This window comes from Anser brachyrhynchus (genome assembly GCF_964034855.1).
Source record: "Anser brachyrhynchus genome assembly, chromosome: 1".
Taxonomy (NCBI): domain Eukaryota; kingdom Metazoa; phylum Chordata; class Aves; order Anseriformes; family Anatidae; genus Anser; species Anser brachyrhynchus.
Window position 1 is genome coordinate 73,790,468 of NC_137694.1, and position 22,053 is coordinate 73,812,520.

Genomic DNA, 22,053 nt, shown 5'->3' on the forward strand with positions numbered 1-22,053 from the left:
GTAACTTGGGACAAACAATTTCTAAATTATTCTTTTTTTTTTTTTTTTTGAAGGGGGGGGAGATTTCAATATGCTTAAGGTGTCTTGTTAATTATTAACAGATATATAGCATTGAAAAGTTCAGTGAAAGAGTGTCGTATCTTCTCCATATAGCTTGCTTGTATCCAATAAAAACAGTGCCAGACAGTAATAATAATACACAATTACTTTTCTAAAGAGTGGAGTAACAAAGCAACTAGCAATATGAAATTGAATTGACTGGATTTTGGTCATGCATTATGTACAATTAATAATCATACATCATTGGCTTTATAAGTCTCTGAACTGTTAAAGTTTATATAGTCCTACAAGTAGGGCATGACTGACCAGGCATATCTGAAGCAAATCTTCAATTAGTTCTTCATATTGCTATGCATTCAAGTAATAGACATTTCTGAAAGACCTTATTCTGTCAATGCCAGATTATTTACTTCTACCAGAATTGTTGTAGTAGAAAATCTAATGTGTGTTTATTTCCTTCCATAGAAAATTGCCTTCATGGTCGCATTAGGACTGGTTACAACAGAACATTTGGAAGGTAAGATGCCATATGTTCTGCAGTTCAGGTTTTGAGTGAAATCTTTTCTCTCTGCTGCTCCACAGCCAAATGGAACTGCTTTAGAGTTCGCCACGTTCTTAGATACCTTGCTGACTCAAGAGTCCAAGTTATTTACAGCTTGATTTCTTTTTAATAAGGTTTCTTTTGCTTCTGTTCCTTGGTTTTAAGAGAGGCTGTGAATTCTAGAGAAAATAGCATCTTAATTATAAAGTCTCCGGAATATATGCAGCAGGTTTTCTGGTGTTTTCTTGCTTTTTTTTTCCTCTCTCTTTCCTCTTTAAATCTGTATTTTAGAAAAACATTTAATGTCCCAATGATTGAGAATTTGAAAGCAGTTTAGAGAAACTTTAAGCCATCGGCCTTTTTAATCCCTTAATGGTAATGGATTGAAATGGAAATTTAAAAGCTACAGCAATTTTAGGAGAAGATTTATAATCCAAAAAGTGCAAATGATGACTGGTTCTTGTTTTCTTTGTCTAAGGAAAATAGGACAACGTTTGAAATTATGCTGAAGTGCAAATTATGCTTACAACAGAGAGAACTTCATTTTGAATAATTCTTTGCCCTTTGATTTTATTAGAACTAATAAAGTGTTTGTGTGGATTTAATGCTTATGTTCAAAACATCAAGTACTACTCTATTCTGTTATACAGTAAGTGCAGAGATGCACATTTTGAACCTAACTGCTATAATACTAATCCTGCAGAATCAATTCTATCAGACAAATTCACTTTTTATATTCCTACTACCTTGAAATAAACAGCTCCCACCAAGAGCTATTTACTATGGAAAGGGTATTTCTTCATGAGTGTTGGTGATTGCAACTGCCAAAAATACCCTTATAGCTTTCACATGCTAACGGTTATTTTTTAGTGCTGTGTCATATTTACGGTTATCAGCCATTGCTGTTTATCAGGAAGGAGTGGTCATTACGCAGTTCAGTTTATTTTAGTACTTCTAATGTATTCCTCAGTTTTACATTTTTTTGAATTAAACAGTATCAGGATTGAGTCATTAAAAGCTTATTCACTCAGTATCATTAATCCACAGCATTACTGCATTTCTTCATTTTATTTGCTAATTTTGTGGTGAGGGACTGTGATACACTTCTCTATGGATTTCTCTATCAGTCCAGCAGCCTTTCCAGCTAACTTCCAGAGGAGGATCTTTCACCTTACTGGGAAAAGAGCTCTGTTCTGCAGGGCCCCTTCCACTGACGTTCTGCAGGATACAGATTGCACTAAAGATGAATTGTCATTACAGGCCTCATAGAATGACCATACAGAGTGTTACATTATACAGACATTATACAGACATCAGCTTATTGAAGCTTTGCCTCCAACATAAAGCTATCTTCAAGATTATTAATCTCTATCAAATGTATTGCCATTTAGTTTCTTTTTTTTTTTTTTCTGTTTTGGTTGTATTTTTAAAATTAGTAAACTAAATAATTCTGTGATGTAGTTTGTGGTTGTGACATAGTCTTTTTCTCTAGGCTGTAAGAATGTTTTTTATCATTGCCATTGTGTAAAAAAAATCTAGATTGAAAACAAAAGATTTAAAAGAAGTCTTTAGTTCATGTCTTTCTAGAAACAAACTTCTTAGCTAAAGAAAAAAAATCAAGTATTTCCATTTAGCTTATTGGAATGTTTTAATCAGTCAAACCAAATTACTTATTTTTACTTTTTTAAGCCCTGTTTGGAAAAAGGAAGAGAAAACATGCTCAATACTTTTTAGCAGAAGTGGCAAGTAACAAAGTCTACCAGTCTATGCCTCTGGTCTAGCTGGTTGTGATTATTTACAGATGCACTCCTGGGTGTACGTACTCCTTTTATCAGAAGCATGGATATTTTTTGTTCACAGTTTCCATAAACGAAGTGCTGACATTGTGCCCTCCCTCCCTGATGGCCGCATAAGGTGGAGTACATCTAGTGCTATTTTAGTTCATTTCTCCATCTCTTTTTCCATATATTTTCACTGCAATTGCTTTTCCCCCCAGCCAGATTTTATTTCTGCACCACAGTGATGCCTCTTCCAAAGCTGTATTCCAGGTCTCTACCACGTGTGTGAGTCAGGCTCCATCAAATATTTCTGTTGCCTTGGTGAGAGCATGTACCAAAGAAATTCTCTCTTAAACCTGGGACCCAAAAGGGCAGAGAGCTATAGATCCATCACAGGCTTCTCGTGAAGACAGTCAGCCCAGTTATGCACCCCAACATACAGAAAGCTCTGCTGTGTCAAATCCTTTGTTTCTTTTCCCAGACCAGTGGAAAGTCCCAATCTTGCATCCTTGTGACAACCTCTGAAAAGGAGTAAGTCTGTCTGGGCAGTCTGTCTGTCTCCAGCTTCTTCCCTGTGCTGCTGTGAGTGCTGAGATGCTGCAGCCCCTGGATGCACTGACCCTGTAGCTTGGGTTACTGCTACTGGCTGCAGAAACCACGGCTCGTGCTCATGCTGTTGAGACCAAAGTCAAAAGGCAGCGCAGCTCCACTTTCTCCATTTCTTTGCCAGCATCAAAGCACATGGGTTCTTCTTTTGTGACATCTCTGGCACTTCTGGCCTGGAGCACATTCCCCTTGTAAGAACTGACATGGAGAACAACAATCTTCCTTCCCATGGCTCTGTGGCAGGCTGTTGGATCCACATGTAGCACTCATCCGGCTGCAGAGGCCAGATTCCCTTCATAGGCTGCCAAAGGGTTTGGAAGCTCCAGGATGGCAATTTCTTCATAGCTAGAAGAGCACATCGTAGGGAATACTTCAGTGGTGGGGCAGAAGCCATTACCCATACAATGGCTTCCTGTTTGGAGGTTTCATGGCACCGAGGATGTTAACGACATGCTGGCAGTGGTCTCAGAGATGGGGTTTATTGCACATCTCAGTGCAGTCTCAGATCGCACGTTTCTTCATAGTGAGATGCTGCACAGCTCCAGGAGTTGCATGGAAGCATATGTCTGTCTTATGTCAGGCTGTGATTCAGACCTGCCTGTACTCTTTGAATTGCCCTAGGAGAGACACCCAAGTGTGAGAGGTGACATGTTCCCATGCCAGTGGGAAAACCCAGCCAGAATACACAAGTAGTTGCTCCTCTGTTTTTCTTGTCTATCCAGTTTCTGTCTGCTACATCCACCACTGCAAGAGTGGCGGCTTAGCCAATAGTCCTTTGTGAATGAGAAGTTTCAAATCAGTATCTGGGAACTCAGGGCTGTACAAAATCCATGCAGAGTGTTGGCCTTGTCCCTAAGGACACCGTGTTCAGGACGTGACCAGTGATACTCATATCACATACTGTGGCACATGGCCCTTTTTACTCTGTGGAGAAGTGATCAACATTTGGAAAGGGTGCCTGGAAGCCAAAACTGTGTGTCAGGAATCCAATTCCCATGTATTGTAAACATCCTGACAGCTGGACTGTATCTTTCTGTTGGATTGCAAATGGGAGATAGTGTTCAATATCCTTGAGACCGTTTTCTGGCCTGGAGGACCTTCTGGGATGGGCCTCACACATTGGCAAAAGATGCCAGACCTTCTACAGAACCAGATGGTGTCATGAGTTTCTGTTGGGTGTGCTCCTGGTCCTCTGATGGGCTGACAGGCTAGTGTTCCTGCCAGTTCCTCTCCTTCTGAGAAATTTACTCAGAGCGAAAAGAATGGAGGTGTCACAACCATGGGAGGGGCATTTAGACTAAAAAGAGCTCTGTGGTTTATCACCGCAGAGTGTGAATGTTGCCATAAAATATTCACTTGGGGAGCAAGCATCAGCCCAGCTGCACACACTTCTTGTCATGGGATGGATGCTGGGTGGCTCTCCTTGCTAAAGCATGTCTGCTCTTACTTTATTATTGGAATAAAAAGTAGACTGTAAAATACATGCTTATAGTAATCTCACCATTCTGAACAGACATAAAGAGCTGGAAAAAGAAATTCCTTGTGATGGAAATGATATCCTAGCTCAGATAAAAGCAGCATTAAATCTGCAGATTTCAGTGGGCCAGGAATTCGCTCACTTTTTCTGTGTGTGTATCCAGAAGCTTGCACACGACTAGTTTTTGCTAAATGCAGTCCTGAGTAAGTGCCGTCTTCGATAAGTGTTGCCGTTTAGTTGAAGGGAGTTCTTCTGTTTTTCCCCCTTTCCCAAACAGGACAGCAATTCAATGAGCTTATTTTTGCACTGCTCTTTCCAGTGGCATAGTTACATGTACAGCTTGCAAAAACACTTTGCAAGTTTAGGATCATGAAGTTGTGTTATTTTGGATGAATAAGTCATAGTGCCCTAGTTAGAGCTGAATCTACCCATCCCATTCTGACTGTTTTTTCTAGCCTCTGCAGAGAAAAAATAATATAAATGAAACTTAAGAGGATCTCTGTACTTTCATCTGATATGGGTTTCAAGGCTTAACTGCTTTGTATGCTTCATTTTCGTTAATAGCAGACATTGATAGCATTTTGAAAGCTCTCTGTTGATGCTTGCTGAATGTGTGTCTGAAGGGATCATCATAAAAATCTTGTAGGGCAGCAGAATTCCACCATGGAGGAAGGGAAAAATAAAACATGCCTGTGTTGTGAGTCTTACAAGGAAAAGCTTATTAATGTCAAGCCTTGAACTGCAGCAAATATCAGTGCTGATGCAACCCAAATAACACTTTAGAAACTGAAACTGAACACAGAGCTCAAGGGGTTGAGGGCAAGAGCATCTTGATTAACAAGTTAGAGCTACATTTTTCCCTGATGAATGAGAAACACACAATTCATGCTTTTTTCCATGGTTACAGAAATCCAGAGCAAACGTCAGGAAAGGAAGAGAAGAAGCACAGCGAATCCAGCCTACAGTGGACTCTTGGAAACCGAGGTACTTGATCATTCACTTAGTGGATGAGGGAAATTGGATTCACTTAGTGGATGAGGGAAAGGCTGCGGATGTGGTCTACCTTGACTTCAGTAAGGCTTTGGACACCGTTTCCCACAACATTCTCCTCAAGAAACTGGCTGCTCGTGGCTTGGACTGGCGTACGCTTCGTTGGCTTAAAAACTGGCTGGATAGCCGGGCCCAAAGAGTTGTGGTGAATGGAGTCAAATCCAGTTGGAGGCCGGTCACTAGTGGAGTCCCTCAGGGCTCAGTACTGGGGCCAGTTCTCTTTAATATCTTTATCGATGATCTGGATGAGGGGATTGAGTGCACCCTCAGTAAGTTTGCAGATGACACCAAGTTAGGTGCGTGTGTCGATCTGCTCGAGGGTAGGAAGGCTCTGCAGGAGGATGGCTGGACCGATGGGCTGAGGCCAACTGTATGAAGTTCAACAAGGCCAAGTGCCAGGTCCTGCACCTGGGGCGCAACAACCCCAAGCAGAGCTACAGGCTGGGAGATGAGTGGTTGGAAAACTGCCTGGCAGAGAAGAACCTGGGAGTACTGGTTGATAGTCAGCTGAATATGAGCCAGCAGTGTGCTCAGGTGGCCAAGAAGGCCAACAGCATCCTGGCTTGTATCAGAAACAGCGTGGCCAGCAGGTCTAGGGAAGTGATTGTGCCCCTGTACTCAGCTCTGGTGAGGCCACACCTTGAGTACTGTGTTCAGTTTTGGGCCCCTCGCTACAAGAAGGACATGGAGGTGCTTGGGAGAGTCCAGAGAAGGGCAACGAAGCTGGTGAGGCGTCTGGAGAACAAGTCTTACGAGGAGCAGCTGAGGGAGCTGGGATTGTTCAGCCTGGAGAAGAGGAGGCTCAGGGGCGACCTTATCACTCTCTATAGGTACCTTAAAGGAGGCTGTAGCGAGGTGGGGATTGGTCTATTCTCCCACGTGCCTGGTGACAGGACGAGGGGGAATGGGCTAAAGTTGTGCCAGGGGAGGTTTAGGTTGGATATTAGGAGGAACTTCTTTACTGAAAGGGTTGTTAGGCATTGGAATGGGCTGCCCAGGGAGGTGGTTGAGTCACCATCCCTGGAGGTCTTTAAGAGACGTTTATATGTTGGACTTAGTGATATGGTTTAGTGGAGGACTTGTTAGTGTTAGGTCAGAGGTTGGACTAGGTGATCTTGGAGGTCTCTTCCAATCTAGACGATTCTGTGATTCTGTGATCCTGTGATCATTCACTTTTTTTTTTTTACCACAGTGCTATTTCATGTGAATAAAAGGTTTAAGTACTTCTTATTACAAAAGTATATATGAATGCAGAGCCATGCATTCAGTTGTAAAGATATATTGATGTGGAAAAGAAAAAAATATTATTTAATCTCAGTAGCTAAGCAACAGGTTTTCACCCTACAACATCACTTACTTCAAACTAGCATTCATGATAGTTTTAGTAAAGGCCAAAAAGACTAAATTAATGTGGGATCTAATTACTATTTTACCTATACACATGGTCCCATTAGGTCAGACCTGAAGAATAGAAGTGCTGCGTTGTCTTCAGACTTGCATGGCCATTCCTCTTTTCCTATGTGCCAAATAATAAACTGAGAACTTAGTTTATTTTTTTTTTATTAGATACATTCATAAAAGGAACATACTGGTTTAAGAATCAGTGTGCTGTGCGGAGGGTAAGAAAGCCTGCATAATAAGTAAAATAATGTGTAATTAAAAATAAAATGGATCTGGATGATCTCTATCATCTGTTATGTGTACGCTGTTACATTTATGGCAATAGCAAAATTTGGGCCTACAAAATATTGCATTGCAAACCTGGTATAAAGTCAGCATGTAAATAGACTTAACTTGTTCTAAAAATGTGGTTTTATTATGTTTCTATTTATTTAGCATGTTAAATTTCCATCTTTAACATTGTACTGCAGTTTGGGGTTACTATTTGAACTTCCTGCAGAAATTAAACTGATTTGCAGCCAGCTTTCCATTTAAGCAAGATTCCTCCATGTTCTGGTTCTTTAAGCCTAAATAAAGTAAGTTTTCTTTACGCAGGTATCAGTGATGAAATTTTGGCATAACAAAATTTTTGCAAATGTCTGTGTTTGTTAGCAGACAGTGGACAGATGAGGCTAAGAAGAAAGCTATCAGTGCAGTCAAGCTGCTTGTTAACTTGGTTGTTCTTTTTTTTGGAAATATTATGATTTTTATGCTCCCTCTCTGGGCACTTGAATTCTTCAGGACTCAGTTTTTCTCCAGCAACCTCTTCAGAGCAAATACTTATGTTCATATATCCAGTGTTTAACACAGTAGGAACCTTAGGCTTGCTACCATTACATTTGCAGTGTCTTCTCATAGGCCTTTCTGTCCTGATGAGTTTATTAAAATAACTTACAATCGAGTTTTGCGACTGTAGTCTAATCAACATTCATGAGAAACTCAGTTGTCATGGAGCAGCCATGGAGGGGGTGACGGAGGAGGTCTGCTGCACCCCTAGTTCATACTCCTTATTATATCTATTCTCAAAAGCATATCATGAAGTGAAGGATGGCATGGAGAAAGAAATGTCTGTAAAAGAGTCCTATGACTGATAAGCTGTGTCCTCATTAGGAGCTGTCATTAAGTACTGACCATGGGGAATGCCGTTCAAGTAAAATGGAGGCAGATGTTTTTTCACTGATCAATTAGCTGCTCAGATTGATTTGCTAATCAGTGAGTTGAGGTATTTTGTGGCATTTCAGGCATTCTGGTGCAGTTTAGTTTACGGTTAGTCTACAGAATGATCTTTAATTCATGATTGTTTAAATTGAAATTGCATATAAATTAGACTTTTTATTTGCCAATGCCCCTCAAAACTGCAGGAGCTCAGCATCCGTAGTGTTAATGTTAACTTCTTTGATTACAAAAATGTGATCACAGTCTTATGTCTTCAATTGAATGTTGTGCTTTTCATTTGCAAAGCTTTTTTTTTTTTCTGAAAATGTTTCTGAGATACCATTCTATTTTCCCACTCTTGGTAGCTTCTTTGTTGTTGTCCTTCAGCATAGGAATGGGTTAAGTTTCAAACTGGATATTTTTTGAAGAAACATCAATTCAAAATTCCTTAAAAAACTGCCATGCATCCGTTTATAAAAGAAGAGTTTATTCATCACAAAATAAATTATTTATTAGCAAAAAAAAACTACTTTTCCTCTAAGCATAGACTTAACATCTAACGGAGGAAAATGGTACTGTTTCCAGTCCTGCTGTAGGAGGATGGCTTAGAGGACCTATTAAGGGTTATGTAGACTGTTAATGAAGCCCAGGTAGCTATTGACCAACAGCTTTTACCATCTTCTAAGCTGCTGATGGACTGCATTACAGTTTGTTAAACATCTCAGTCAGGTTTACAGTGGACTGTGTTTGCAAGTTTGAAGGTCTTTAATAACCACAGCAGATTGAAATGACTGCAAGCTTCTAGAGGTCATATACATTAACTTCTGAAAGAGAAATACTTCACTTGGGTTCTAATGCATAGCTTACAAATGAAGTATGTTTCTACTAACTGTGGGCAAGTGTCACAGAGGATAGTGATGTTTTTCTGCAGGTGGGAAGTCCATCTCCATTTCTATATATGCAAATAAAGATGTCATCTCACAGAAACAATTTATTATGCAGTTTTTCCTTTATGGATGTTATCTGCTAGGTTTGGAGTTACTGTTTCAGTTGCCTAGAACATATACTGAAATTCAGTCAATAATGTGCAATTTGCATTTCTCGCTTGTTAATAAAATCTAATGCATGTAAAACTGCTCTGTGAAGAACTTGTTAGAAAGGTAAATAATGCAACTGTTTATATAGCTATCTTAGGGGTTAGCAATGAATAATCTAAGTCACTGAACTGGCTTCTGGATACTTGGTTATGTATAAAGGAAACTCATAGAAAGTATAGCCATATGGAACAGTAAGAGACAACTAGAGCAGCTTTCAGTGATGCTATGGTTTCTTTTTCCTTGCAGCGGAAACGCCTTGCATCAAATTATTTGAATAATCCCTTGTTCCTTTCAACAAGAGGTAAGCATATTTTTAAGTGAATATACTACTGCTCTGATGACACATTAAATATTTATTAGCAGGATTTCATAGGAATTACTACTAGGATACCATAGGGCATTGCTCTGTGTAAGGTTCCTGCGCTTTTTAGCGTGGAGTGAAAATAGATGGTTTTCTTGCAAAAATGGATAAAGGATAAAGCTAAAGGTCAGGGCTGTATAGAAACTGATCCAAAGACTCTGCAATCAATGGCAAATCTGATCTCTAGTATTGTAAGCACCATGAAGTTAGAGGACTGATTCAAGAAGAGAGTATTGCCAACTCCAACTGCTTAAAAGCATGTCTTGAAAAATTGGGATCTAAAAAAAAAAAATTATATTCTGGACTTTTCATTTGCCTCTTCTTGTCAACTTTAAGAAGCTGTTCTCCATCCTCAAGGGCTAGAAATATACCATATCTTTAGCTTTAAAAACAACTGCTGAAAACCACAGTTTTTCTCAGTCCAAGAGGTGGAGACATAAAACTGGATTTGATGGCCTTGTAGATGCCTTCCAACCTTGTATTTATAAGAACTTCAGAAAATGAAAATTTCTTGGTAAAAGCATTGAGAATGAACAACTCGGAGGAGCCATTTGTTGAAGATTATGAATAGCTCATGAGAAGAGCTCATTCATGGAAAAATGTGCAACATATAGAGAAGGCAAAGCGTTGAGAGGTGGGAGATGAAACAAGGACAACACTGAGTACAGTTTAATTCTTTAGATGAGGCCCATGTAGGAATTTAAGAGATAAGGCAAGAAACTTTAGTTGCATTACAGAAGAGGAGAAAAAGAAAATAGAGAAGTGTGATTATATCCTTGCCCTTGTGCTGCCTTCTTAACTTGGGCTCTGTTGTTGTGCATTAGAGGTAAGGGAAGGCAGGCTTTTTTCTGATCCAAATATTATTTCCATTTTAGGAGTATTTACAGGAATAATTTCAATTAAGTCTTGAAGTTTTGACAGTTTTTCAGTGGTTGTTTGGTATGCCTGTCAAGTGTCATGTTTAGTGCTTGAGTCACCTTTCTGGCCTTGCCTTGAATTCCTGCACCACAGGATCGCCATCTTAAATGCGACGATGCTTCTCTACTTTCAAAACTTCATGTGCTAGATGCAGACAATTGGCCTACTTACTGTATGCCTCTAGTGCATGAGGTGTCAGAGGACAGGAGAGGTTATTATACGGTAAACAGCTATGATGACATGCCTCTTAGCAGGAGCCCATCCTCATGTGAGCTCCAGTTGAAAGAATGTTACTCCCAGCTCAGTTTTAGCCTGAAAATTAAACTTATAATTTTTATTTGTCTTATCATACCACTTGTTTTTCCCTGGTAAACATATATCTGGAGGGAATGGCAATGTTTGCAAGCCATGCTGCCAGCCCCTTCATAGATTTCTTTTAAGTTAGGATTTGACGTCTCTGACCTTCTTTCCTCCACATGTTTCCCATTTGATTTGCAAGGAAGGAGGCAGGGGACAGAGTTCCATCAATGTGCCTGTCACGGAGCTGCTTGGAAGCCACGGCGCTCTCTCCTTAATTGTTAATTCCTATTTGGTTCCTGTATCTTTGGTTTGTCCAGCTTCCAGAATCTGTGCTGGGGTTCTGCAGATTCTGTCAATTTTACACTGAACTTCCTGAGAGCAGACCCTCCCACCTCTGGAGGTTGTAATTACTTACATGCACTGGGCACTGTTGTGCACAATGTGATGTAAGCTCTGACCGAAGGCAGATGCAGTCCCAGACAGCTTGAAATAGCAGAGGTGTAGCTGTCTGCCTTTAGAGCATAGCTGACTGCCCCTTCTGCTATAAAACACTCCTTAAAAAAATCCATCTTCGGTTTAATTTTAACTAGAAAGCATAGTTTGACATAGTTTTAAATGTCTAGAACTTCACAACAAAACTGAGCTGAAAAGAGAAATAAACAAACTAAAAAAAGCTCTATGAAGTACAGGAAACAACTGTCATTTCCAGAAATACAGAAGAGAACATTTCTTGTAAATTTTCAGCAAAATGTCAGTTAATCAGGATTCATTTATCTGAAAATGTCTTACCTGAAATGAGGTCACATCCCCTGACATACATCATTTGTAGAAAAGACTCTTCAATTATCAAGCCTCTGTTTATCTGAATAACATTTATGCCCCCTGAGTAATCGTGGTGTCATATACCCATGGATCTCTGTGTGTGTATTTGTGTATATGTAGTGACATCTGCAGATAAGTCTGTGGTTATTTATGGAACTGAATGCCAAAGGAAGCTACAATTGTTGGAAAAGGCAGACAAATCTATGGAAGAAAAATCTATCTAAGTCTGTTAAATGTAAAGATGAAGATGCAAACTCCAGGTTAGGGAAACCCATAAACTACAGACTGCTAGCATTTGGGAAGATGCTTCTGGAGTATAAAAATTTATGCTGTGCTTGCCCAGTTCTTGCACTTTGCCTGAGCAGCAGAGTTAGATGCTCTTAGCAAAGGACCTTGCGTCTTTGGTCCAACTTAGGTGAAGCTGTTCCTTTGTTCTTATGTTCCTCTTTTTACATGTGTGTGACCATGGTGTCTCTGTGTCTGCATCTTCTATGTGTGCAACTCACAGGTTGCTCAGTATATGTGGGCTCACACTGGGACAGCTGTATTCCCAGTTGTGATCAGGGAGGGAACCGAAGGAGCTAAGGACAGAAATACGAGTATATTTGTCACCACTCCAATCCAAAGAAAGGCCTCTCCATCAGCTGTTTGTCACTGGAACAGCATGTACCAGTCTCTTATGAGTCAGCAGCAAAAAATCACAAGCCACTGTGCAGTTTCCATAAAGCTGTTAAAATTTTCTCAGTTTTTATTTTTGGATCAAAGTGGGATCAATGTCACAAATATTTTTATGAAAGGCTTGGCCTGTTTTCCAGAGAGCTCTGATGCTTCTTGTTCCTATCAGGCTGTGAATGCAATCACCAGAGCTCAGTTCATCAGAAGGTCAGAAAACAGCAGCATTTTGGGTGGGAGAAGCTTGATGATAAAGAGCTGATGATAACGCAGAACTCTCTCCCACAAGTAGCTGAACACTTCAGTCATGAATCAGCTGAACATTTAAACGCATTTAACAGTAAGTCAGTGGCACCACTTTTGTACTCCAAGTTAAGCACCTGCTTAAGTGCCTTGCTGGTTCAGGGCCAGACTGTTCAACACCCAGCAGCCTAAAGTCCTTAAGAAAGACTTTCAGACCAGTGACATGCAGAGAAGAGCTCCGCAGGAAACTTTTTGAAAACTGAAAATAGTATCTGTGCTTCTCGTATTACCAGACCTTTGGGTGCTGGATTCCTGCAATGTAAATTTTAAAATCTCAATTTGAAAAATACTTGCTGCTGCTCATTCTCCTATTTGTAATTGCATTCTTTTCTGCCTGCGTTAATTTTGACAATGTCCCACATCACAGCTTGACTAAAAGCACTCCCATAGCTGAGAACTAGCATTCATTGCAGTGATGTATTTCCCACTAATCTGTTCTCTACCCTTCTTTCACATGCTAGCAAATGAGGATCAATTCTGGAAGGTATGTGTAGCAAAATCTGTGTATTTACCGGTGTCTTTTATCATCACTGTGTAGTTCAGAACTTTCTTCTGATTATTGTAGAATTATTTTTTGATTATTTTTTGATTAATTTTGATTTTTTGATTAATTTTGATTAATTTGATTAATTTTTGATTATTGATTATCTATACCACAGAATTGCAGTATTCTCTTTGCCTTTCATACTACTTTTGTGAAATATTTCTCATTTATGTAAATCTTTGCACCTCAGAGTTACAATTTCAGAGGCAGAATCTCAAGGGCTTGCGTGTACATAGCTTGAGTTTAATCCCTTTGTAGAATCCCCTAATTGAGAAAGTGCTATTCCAGATTTGTGTTTTTTAATGAATATTTTAAGAAAAATTAATTACCATTATAGGTTATATATATTAAATCTCTTTACTTTGAGTTTAAAAATTTAGAGTAGATAATTTTTAAACAGTAATATTTGGAGAGTTGGGTTTTTTGTTTGTTGGTTTGGTTTGTTTTTTGACAGGACTGATTTCGAATTCAAGATGTAAGCCTGACTAAAATTATCATGAAACATTATAATTAGTATCCCTAAAAGTGAAAATATACGTTTGGAATTAACAAAGATACAACATTATTATTCTCCTTGCTGGAAAAATATTAGGAAAATTTAGATTTTCTTTATAATGATTCACAAAACCATGAGAGTTTCAAAATCAGTCTCTATTAAAATGCACTTAATTATACAAAGAGTAATTAACATTGCCACCAGATTAGCATAGCTATTTACTACATGACATTGTAACTTTGTTGATGAGTCTTAGTTCATGTTATATATTGCTTCAGACAAAGTATTAATCAGTCTTGTTGGAGATAGTTCGTCAGAGTCTGAACAGAAAACAATTAGCAAAAGGGAGAACAGAGGGACAGAGGAGCCCTCTAGAGGAGTTCTCAAAAGAAGGGTACATAGGGAAAAGCTATACTCGAGCATACTGTTTTCTTAACTGCTCTTTGAGACATCATGCATAAAACATGGAACTGTGCTTTTTCCCCAGAAACTTTTGCTTGCTTGCTTCCTTCTGCCTTGGACTTGAAGGACAAGTGATCCACATACTGACTTTTACCCACACTTTAAAGTAGAGCTGCCCATGTTGATACACGTGTTGGAGTGACACATTATCAAGAACAAGTGAAATAATTCTAACATCACAAACTGGCTATATTAGTTTACTCCTTCCTGTGTTTGAGTAGTTGATTTTTATTTTTCTATCTATTTCAATTTAGGGAACTTGCTTCTGGCTTGTTTGTTTATTTGTATTTGTTGCTGTCATACACCATTATATCTGTTGTCTTCTACAGCTGCCAGGGTGCTTCTGACAAGTAGATTTTGTGTTTGAATGAGCCTGGCTGCTGGAATAGTGCCTGTGAGTGCTGCCTAGGGAGAAGTGCTCAATGGGTTGACTTGACCCAAGCCATTCTTCTCTTGCAGAATGAGATCCACCACGATGAACACTGCACTGCTTGCAAGCGTGGCATTAACTTGCAGCCCTGTGGCGCGTGTCCCAGGGCATATCACCTCAACTGCTTGGACCCACCCCTCAAAACTGCCCCCAAGGGGGTTTGGGTCTGTCCAAAGTGCCAACAGAAGGTAAGCTACATGGGACATAGAATCATAGAATCATTAAAGTTGGAAGAGACCTCCAAGATCATCTGGTCCAAGCATCACGCTACCACCAATGTCACCCGCTAAGCCATGTCCCTAAGCACCAGGTCCAACCTTTCCTTGAACACCCCCAGGGACAGTGACTCCACCACCTCCCTGGGCAACCTGTTCCAATGCCTGACTACTCTTTTTGAGAAGAAATGTCTCCTAATTTCCAACCTAAACCTCCCCTGGCACAACTTGAGGCCATTCCCTCTGGTCCTATCACTAGTTACCTGTGAGAAGAGGCCGACCCCCAGCTCCCCACACCTTCCTTTCAGGCAGCTGTAGAGAGCAATAAGGTCTACCCTGAGCCTCCTCTTCTCCAGACTAAACAACCCCAGTTCCCTCAGCTGCTTCTCACAGGACTTGTGTTCCAGGCCCTTCACCAGCTTTGTAGCATAGCACACCGAGAAGAGAAAATAGGAAAAACCTTGAATCTGTGTACCACTAAATTAAACTAAACTATGGTCACAGCTTAGGGGACCACATTAGCTAATACTGAGGAGATTTTAATACAGTTTGCAACATTTATTTCTGGTATTTTTATTATCTCTAACTTAGAATATACATTCTAAGCCTAGCTTCACCATAATCATATCTGCTGAGGTTTGTCCTGGAAAATGATTGAAAGTGTCTCTTCATTTCCTTTGTTTCTCTTCTTGACAAGAAAGTCACCAGCATGTAGATTGCAAAACAAGTAATGTAAATGTTATGTATGAGTACACAGTGTCAGAAGCAGACACTTCACCAGTAGATCTGAAAGGTGTAAGGAGAGCACTTCATGTTCTTTAAATCATGTTTATTACATGATAGTTATTGATCATAGCTATGTCAGAAATGATAATTTGTCTAGTTGCTGTGAATAATGCTGATTGCAGGAGCAGTAAAACAATTACTAAAACAATGCAGTGTCACTAAACTGTAGAGTGGAGGGTTAGATTTTGTGCCTTAGAGTTCTTTGTGTTTAGCGCTGAAATCACTGTTACGCTCCTTTGAAAATGTCAAAGGGAAATTCTAGCACATAGTTGTAGAGAGGAGGGAAGCCCAGGATTAGGTCTGCAAAGTCATGTTTTCCTGTGGACCATCCACAATACTCCTGTATACTCCACCAGTGTGGAGGTCTGCTTGTCAGGGGCTAAAGAATGTCTTCTGGTCATGGCAACAAGAAGCAGAGGCTTTGTAACCCCCTTTAGCACTGTTTGGTAGGTACATGGATGTGAAAAGGAGTGAGCCCCAGTGGAGGGTGCTACTCAAATTATTATCTCATTACTTTTCAGCTTGTGAATTCTGAGACATGAGACAGGGACCCTAGATTTGGTCCTGCAGAGCTGTGAGGCTGGAGGAAGAAAAACATCAATGTGTGCCTTTGTGAGGTCCTAACTTTCTGTTGTTTCCTGGGCTTATAGGTGTTAAAGAAAGATGACAGTGTGCCATGGACTGGAACTCTGGCTATTGTTCACTCCTATGTTACTCATAAAACAGGTAGGGATTGATGCAGCTTTTGAGAAGTGATTCTCTGCTCATGATGGGCGATACCATTTGAATCCTTCATGGCACTGATACAAAAGTAGTGTTGTAATGCTACCAGTTATCATGGCAGTATTAAGCAAAGGGCCATAAGGGGCTGTGGCTGAGAACAGTAGGTGACTTTCTCTTCCCTTCTGTCTCTCTGCTCCTTCTCCATATTTGCTATTTGAGGAATCTGAGATCGATCTCAGATGAATTTCGCTCAGTGGAGGAGGCTATCATGGAAGTGGTGCCTTCCTGGGAACAGGGCTGAAAATGGGATTTTGAGGCAGAATCATGTCAGGCTAGGAGGTAGAGAGACACGGTCAGGCTAAGCAGAGCTATACAATTGGGTCTGTAGCATGATGCCAGACTAGTATCTCACATACTGCACTAATACCAGTCTGTAATTGCTTTGGTATTATTTGGTATCACAGTCATTAGTATCAGATAGTGTATTATTATACATTGGCCATTATTCTTGTTTTGCTCCCTGTTGCACTCTTACAATGGGCTGTTTGGCATTAGAGTGTATTTGTAAGGAGCTTTGCAGAAGTCTGGCATTGTTATGATCTGTGCTTTTCACCCAGGGTCACTGAACCTGAACCAGGTGGCTGACCAGTTCTTAAATACCCTTCACCTCTTTCTTGAAGACTTCCAGGGCCACATGTGGTCCAAGGGTTGTTTCTAGTTCATCTCAAAGGTGCATAATAGTTTTTGGGTTGTCCTGCATGCTAGTTGTTGACATAGATGCATGCAAACAGAAACTCCAGATTTATTCATCTGTACTTGCTGACAAAAGGCTTCTGAGACCTTAAGCTCACCTTTCAAAATACATGCTTCTGCTTTGTGGCGTCACAAGCACACAGCTTTGGTATATGGCCTTTTCTTAACTTTTGCATCCTTAATGTTATTGTTCCATAGTCAAAGAAGAAGAGAAACGGAAGTTATTAAAGAGAAGCAGTGAGCTGAAGAGTGAGCACAGAAAGTTAGAAGAAAAAGATCGACTTCTCAACAATGCAGTAAAGGTAGGACTGCTGACTGGGGACACAGTCTCCCACAGAGATGTTTATAAAGAATTTATGCTTGAAAAACTGGTATTTTTGTGGCTAGAAATTTTTTTATGCTCCAAAGCTACAGATGTTAAAGCATGCATGCACTTCTGTGTGAGGAAAAACATGTGGACTTCCTTTATGCACAAAAGCAAACTGCTTGGGCAGCCTGAGGAGGAGAAATCACTGGTGACTGAAGTCCTGTTGCACACATAAAAACACAAAGTAACTGTGCCTGTCTTCCTTGTAGTGCCTTACACAGCTCTGTCCTATCCAGTGACATTAAGGCATTTCCATTCTCCAGATGAAAGATCAGTCACAAGCATGTGTTCCATTGGTAGCTGCTTGTCCATCAGCTCCAAAACTCCTGAGTTAAGGTAGAAATAACCATCCTTATTTCTCTTAGAGGATAAATGGTGTTACAACCTCTCCATGAGTGAAAAAGGATTCACAACTCTGCTGGAGATGTCTCCCACGCATACTGTGCTATGAGGACCAATCTCTGGCAGTAATGAGTGGGCTGAAATAAAAGCTATAATCCCTATCCTCCATGGAGAAAGGAGCTTATCTGGGGCTAGCTCACCTCAGGCCCACTCTTAAGGGGTAGCTGTTAGTTTGCATGGCAGGCTTAATAAATATTTGAAACTTTCTTACCCTGGAAAAATCAAAGTGGCAGCTGCAGGAGTAACTGGTCACTACTTGTTTTACCACTGCAGTTTTCTAGAGGAGGCATACTAAAATATTTATTGCATTTAAAATAAAGAAGAAGGAAAAGTACTAACTTATTAAAAGGCATCACAGTAGGGAATATTCCCTGTAACTGTGCATAGCCGCCACCAGCACAAATGGAAATAAACATATGCATGAAGAAGTGACTCTGGTGTATGGAATATCTTCAACGCTTCGGAGGGTGCAGTAGCATGAGGTGTTCATGAAAAGAAAGGCATTTGGGGATGCATTCAGCTATCATTTATATGTCACTACTGTCAAAATCATAAGTTTTCTACCTAAGCAGAATCAGGATCTTTCAGAGGGAGACAGTCTTATTTAATTGGTACTATCAGCCAATGATTATATTTATTGGAGATACGTCCACTTGAAAGGAGAAAAGCAATTAAAGTTGTTCCAACACAAAGCAGTTTCATTCCTGGTATTTTCCTTAACAGAGATTTAAATTAAAGAGAGAACTTGCATACACCCCCCGAGGTGCAATGGTATGATTTGGTAAAAACAGAATGTGATTTATCTTTCACCTGAGATTTCACCTGTCTACACCAATCGCTGAGCAGCTCCACACAGTGTCTTTTTGAATAACTTGACTTTCAGCTGAGCTCTTCCCACCTCTTCAGAGCTGGAGACTCCCCCACCCCACTGTAGCCAAAGAGGAGCAATCTGTGGACAAGTCACCAGTTTTGCCAGATCCCTGAGACCAACAGGAGAAAGAAACTGGGAGGTGTCAGATGATAGAGAGGCCACCATCCCCTTCCATCTAGCAGGCAGGCTCTGGTTTTTGGTCCATCACATAGTCCCTCATGGGCCAGCTGGTGTTTAGTGATTCTTCCTCATCTCCTCTTGGAGAAGAGGGAGATTTGGGATGCTTTTGTTTGGCTCCTGCTCTCATGCTCATTTTCATGTAAATTTGTGTGAAGCGTTTCAAGTGATGGTGGAGTGCAGTTTGGCCACCCCACAGCAAAAAGGTTTTCTTGTGACTGTTGTGGTATAACGGTAGTGTCTTAGATTCTAAGTTTTCCACCAGAAACGTATTGATACCATGTTTAGAGAGAACAGCTTACTTTCACAGTACCGACTCCATAAAATTTGTGGCAGGTACAAAATGCATCATGGTGAGGTTTATCCCTCAAATCTTTGTCAGTGCCGTTGGGCAAGATTGAGAGACCTCACTGGTGGCTTCGTGGCTTTCCAGTAATACAGCTATTACAGTCCAAGCCGAAAACCTGTCTAGAGTGCAAAAGGCATTTCTGCACACAGGACAAGGTCAGAAACGCCCTCTGCATGCATTTGGACGTGGAAGAGTGTTGTTACCTTAGACAGCTGCTGCAGTGGATGTGACACTGGTGATTGCTCCATTTGTTAAACCATGCTTTTGCTATCCCTAAAGGAGAATATACTTCATTTGAGAAGGACGTGCACTCGAGACACAAAAGATGTTTGGAGAGATGTTTGACACCGATTTGAACGTATTCTCAATCTTCCCTTCTCTCTCCCCTTCTCTTTGTTTGACAGAAATGCTTAGAGCTAAAAAGCAGCCTGTTGGCCCAGCAGAAAGGGACTCAGTCATCACTGGAACGTCTCAAAACCCTCATTAGACTGATCCAAAATGAGCAGATGATTCAGGTTACCATGACGACAACCACCACCTCCTCCCTGCTCACCGTCCCCTGGATCAAACCCTCCTCTGCCTCTGCTGCCATGCACAAAGCCTTGCAGCAGTCGCAGGGCAACAACTGACAGAGCTGGCTGCGCCAGAGCCGAGGAAGGGGGAACAGAAACTTTACACCCATGCGCGAAGGAGAGATTAAACTGAGACAAAGGAGAGAAGGAACAATCTCGTGTTTTGTACATGTAGGAACTCGCAAGGAACAAGCAAGGTCCTGTTTGTAGGTCACTGTGGCGGCTGCTTCACAGGGAGCGGGACGCGCTGCGGTTTTGTGTTTGCCGAGACCTTCAGTGCTGATGAGATTTTTTTGTTATGTTGGCCTTAATGTATTTATGACTGAGGATGAACAGGAAGAGTACGGCTGATAGAAAGCGGAATATCCTTTTTGTGGGGAGACAGGCAGTTTTGCAGTTCTGCCTTAAGGGGAAAATTTAAAACGCAAAGAGTTAGTGAGCTAGTGGGGACGTAGTTGGGCTGAAAGCTGTGGGAGGGAAATCGGTGATATCAAAAGAAACCGAGCTACTTAGGACTTGACATGGATTCTTATCAAAGGAACAAAGTTGGCTCCATTGACTCGGGCGAGCCAGAACTGGGGCTGTTTTGACCAGAACGGACACTCACAGAGCCTTCAAAACAAAAGATCATTTTTTTTAGTATTATTAGAGTTGAGAATTGCAGATATTTAAATAAAGAAACTGTATGAAGTTAGCATTTCTAGTAAAATATTGAAGTATTTTCATGCTGATGCTTCTGTATATGCGTTCCGAAGTATTTAAAAAAGTATGACTGTAAAACTCCTTACATTTTTGCAGGTCCTTTTTACTTATTTTGCTATTGGTGTATTTTTCTTATGGAGTTTTTGTGCAAGATTTAGCATAAACCAGTGGATATCCTTGGCAGGTTGGCTTTCATTTTTTAAAGAGGTTATTTTGGGGGTTTTCTTTTTTTTTTTTTTAAGAAAAAAAATATCTGTTTTTTGTTTATTGACAGTACAGATAATATGCCAAAAAGATAACTTTACATTTTTGTACTGCATTTTTATTGTTAAAAGTCTGTAACTTTTGGTATTGTATGTATTTTTTTATTATTATTGTTGTTTTTTCCTTATTGCTTGCAGAAATATCTGCTGAAATGGTACAGGAAAAAAAAAAACAACTGCCTCAAGGGGTTGTTACTGGATAATATCAAGAGTTCTTGGGGAGGGACAGGCAGCGGCAGATTGTAAGGGTTTGTTGGCTGTTTTGGGGGGTTACTTTTTTCAGGTTTTTTTTTTTGGAAACTATTCCTTTTTAAGATTCTGTTGGCTTTTAGCACATTTGGGAAGCATTTGGCATTACCCTGAGAATACCCTCGCACGCCTGTTTGTTTCACTAGCTAGTCTTCCTGATCCTGCCAGGGTCTGCAGGCCACCCACCCTTCCCACAGCCCCACTGCTGGCCTGGGAAGAGAGTGACGGGCACCCCGTTTTTTCTCAGCATCACCCCCACCAGATACCATCATCTCTGTCGTTTGAGTTCTTCATCAATTAGCAGAACAGATACTTGAGGAAAGCGAGAAGCCACCAGAGCACAGCACGAGGCTAGTCTCTCACATCAGCCTATCACATGGTGCCGAATCTCACTCTCTCTCTCTTTTTTATTTAAGAAAACACAAACAAGCGGGGGACAGGCTTGTTCTGTCACCCATCACTAGGCAGCACATGGTCCCTTCAACCATTTTCACAACTCCGGGAGAAACTGTGCAGTACTATACAAATCTATTTTAATACACAACACTCAGTTGAACAAGATTTTTATATTCTTTTATTGATGAACAAAGTGAACTAAATAAAAGACAATTGTTATACATTGGTTATTGTATGCCAATTATGCATTCTAATGTGGCTTGCAATGTAAATGTTTTCAGGTTTAACGATTTTTTTTCTTTCTCAGACAAATTAAAAGAAAAAAAAAGTGTGGAAGGTTGAATATGTGAAGAATTTCTGAAGAAGTGTCTTGGACTGTTAAAAGTAGTTATTTTGAAAAGGGGACTGTCCAGTGGATAGTGTGCATAGAAGAAAAAAAGTGTTTGTCTTATATATGCCAATGTAGTTTTACTTCTTTATGATGCATTAAACTCGATTGACAATTTAACAGTTGTCGTGCCGTTCATTGCTGAAGGGGTGCAGCTCGCCTTGGTCAGGACCCATCACTGTGAGCCCTTCCTGGCCAGTTTCTGCAGAGGCCAGGGTAAGCAACCAGCACTCATTTCTCCAACACCATCTTAAAATTTTTGGGTTCTTGCTCATGGCAGGTTACTGGAAGGAGACTTGCCGCAGGCTGAGGAGACACGGTTGCTGCT

The 22,053-nt window shown here is 40.5% G+C and overlaps 1 protein-coding gene across 6 annotated transcripts in view; it reads left to right on the forward strand.

Annotated features, from left to right (window-relative positions):
* Positions 1 to 21,845, forward strand: part of PHF21B (PHD finger protein 21B) — a 170,453-nt gene extending 148,608 nt beyond the window's left edge. For all 6 annotated transcript variants that reach the window (XM_080577556.1, XM_080577559.1, XM_080577557.1 and 3 more), the window contains 8 exons: positions 526 to 577; positions 5,370 to 5,446; positions 9,451 to 9,505; positions 13,042 to 13,064; positions 14,542 to 14,700; positions 16,164 to 16,239; positions 17,188 to 17,291; positions 19,560 to 21,845. In XM_080577556.1, the coding sequence (XP_080433682.1) occupies positions 526 to 577; positions 5,370 to 5,446; positions 9,451 to 9,505; positions 13,042 to 13,064; positions 14,542 to 14,700; positions 16,164 to 16,239; positions 17,188 to 17,291; positions 19,560 to 19,784 (771 nt within the window). In that variant the 3' untranslated portion in view covers positions 19,785 to 21,845. The remainder of the gene's footprint in view (positions 1 to 525; positions 578 to 5,369; positions 5,447 to 9,450; positions 9,506 to 13,041; positions 13,065 to 14,541; positions 14,701 to 16,163; positions 16,240 to 17,187; positions 17,292 to 19,559) is intronic.
* Positions 21,846 to 22,053: the final 208 nt, after the last annotated feature.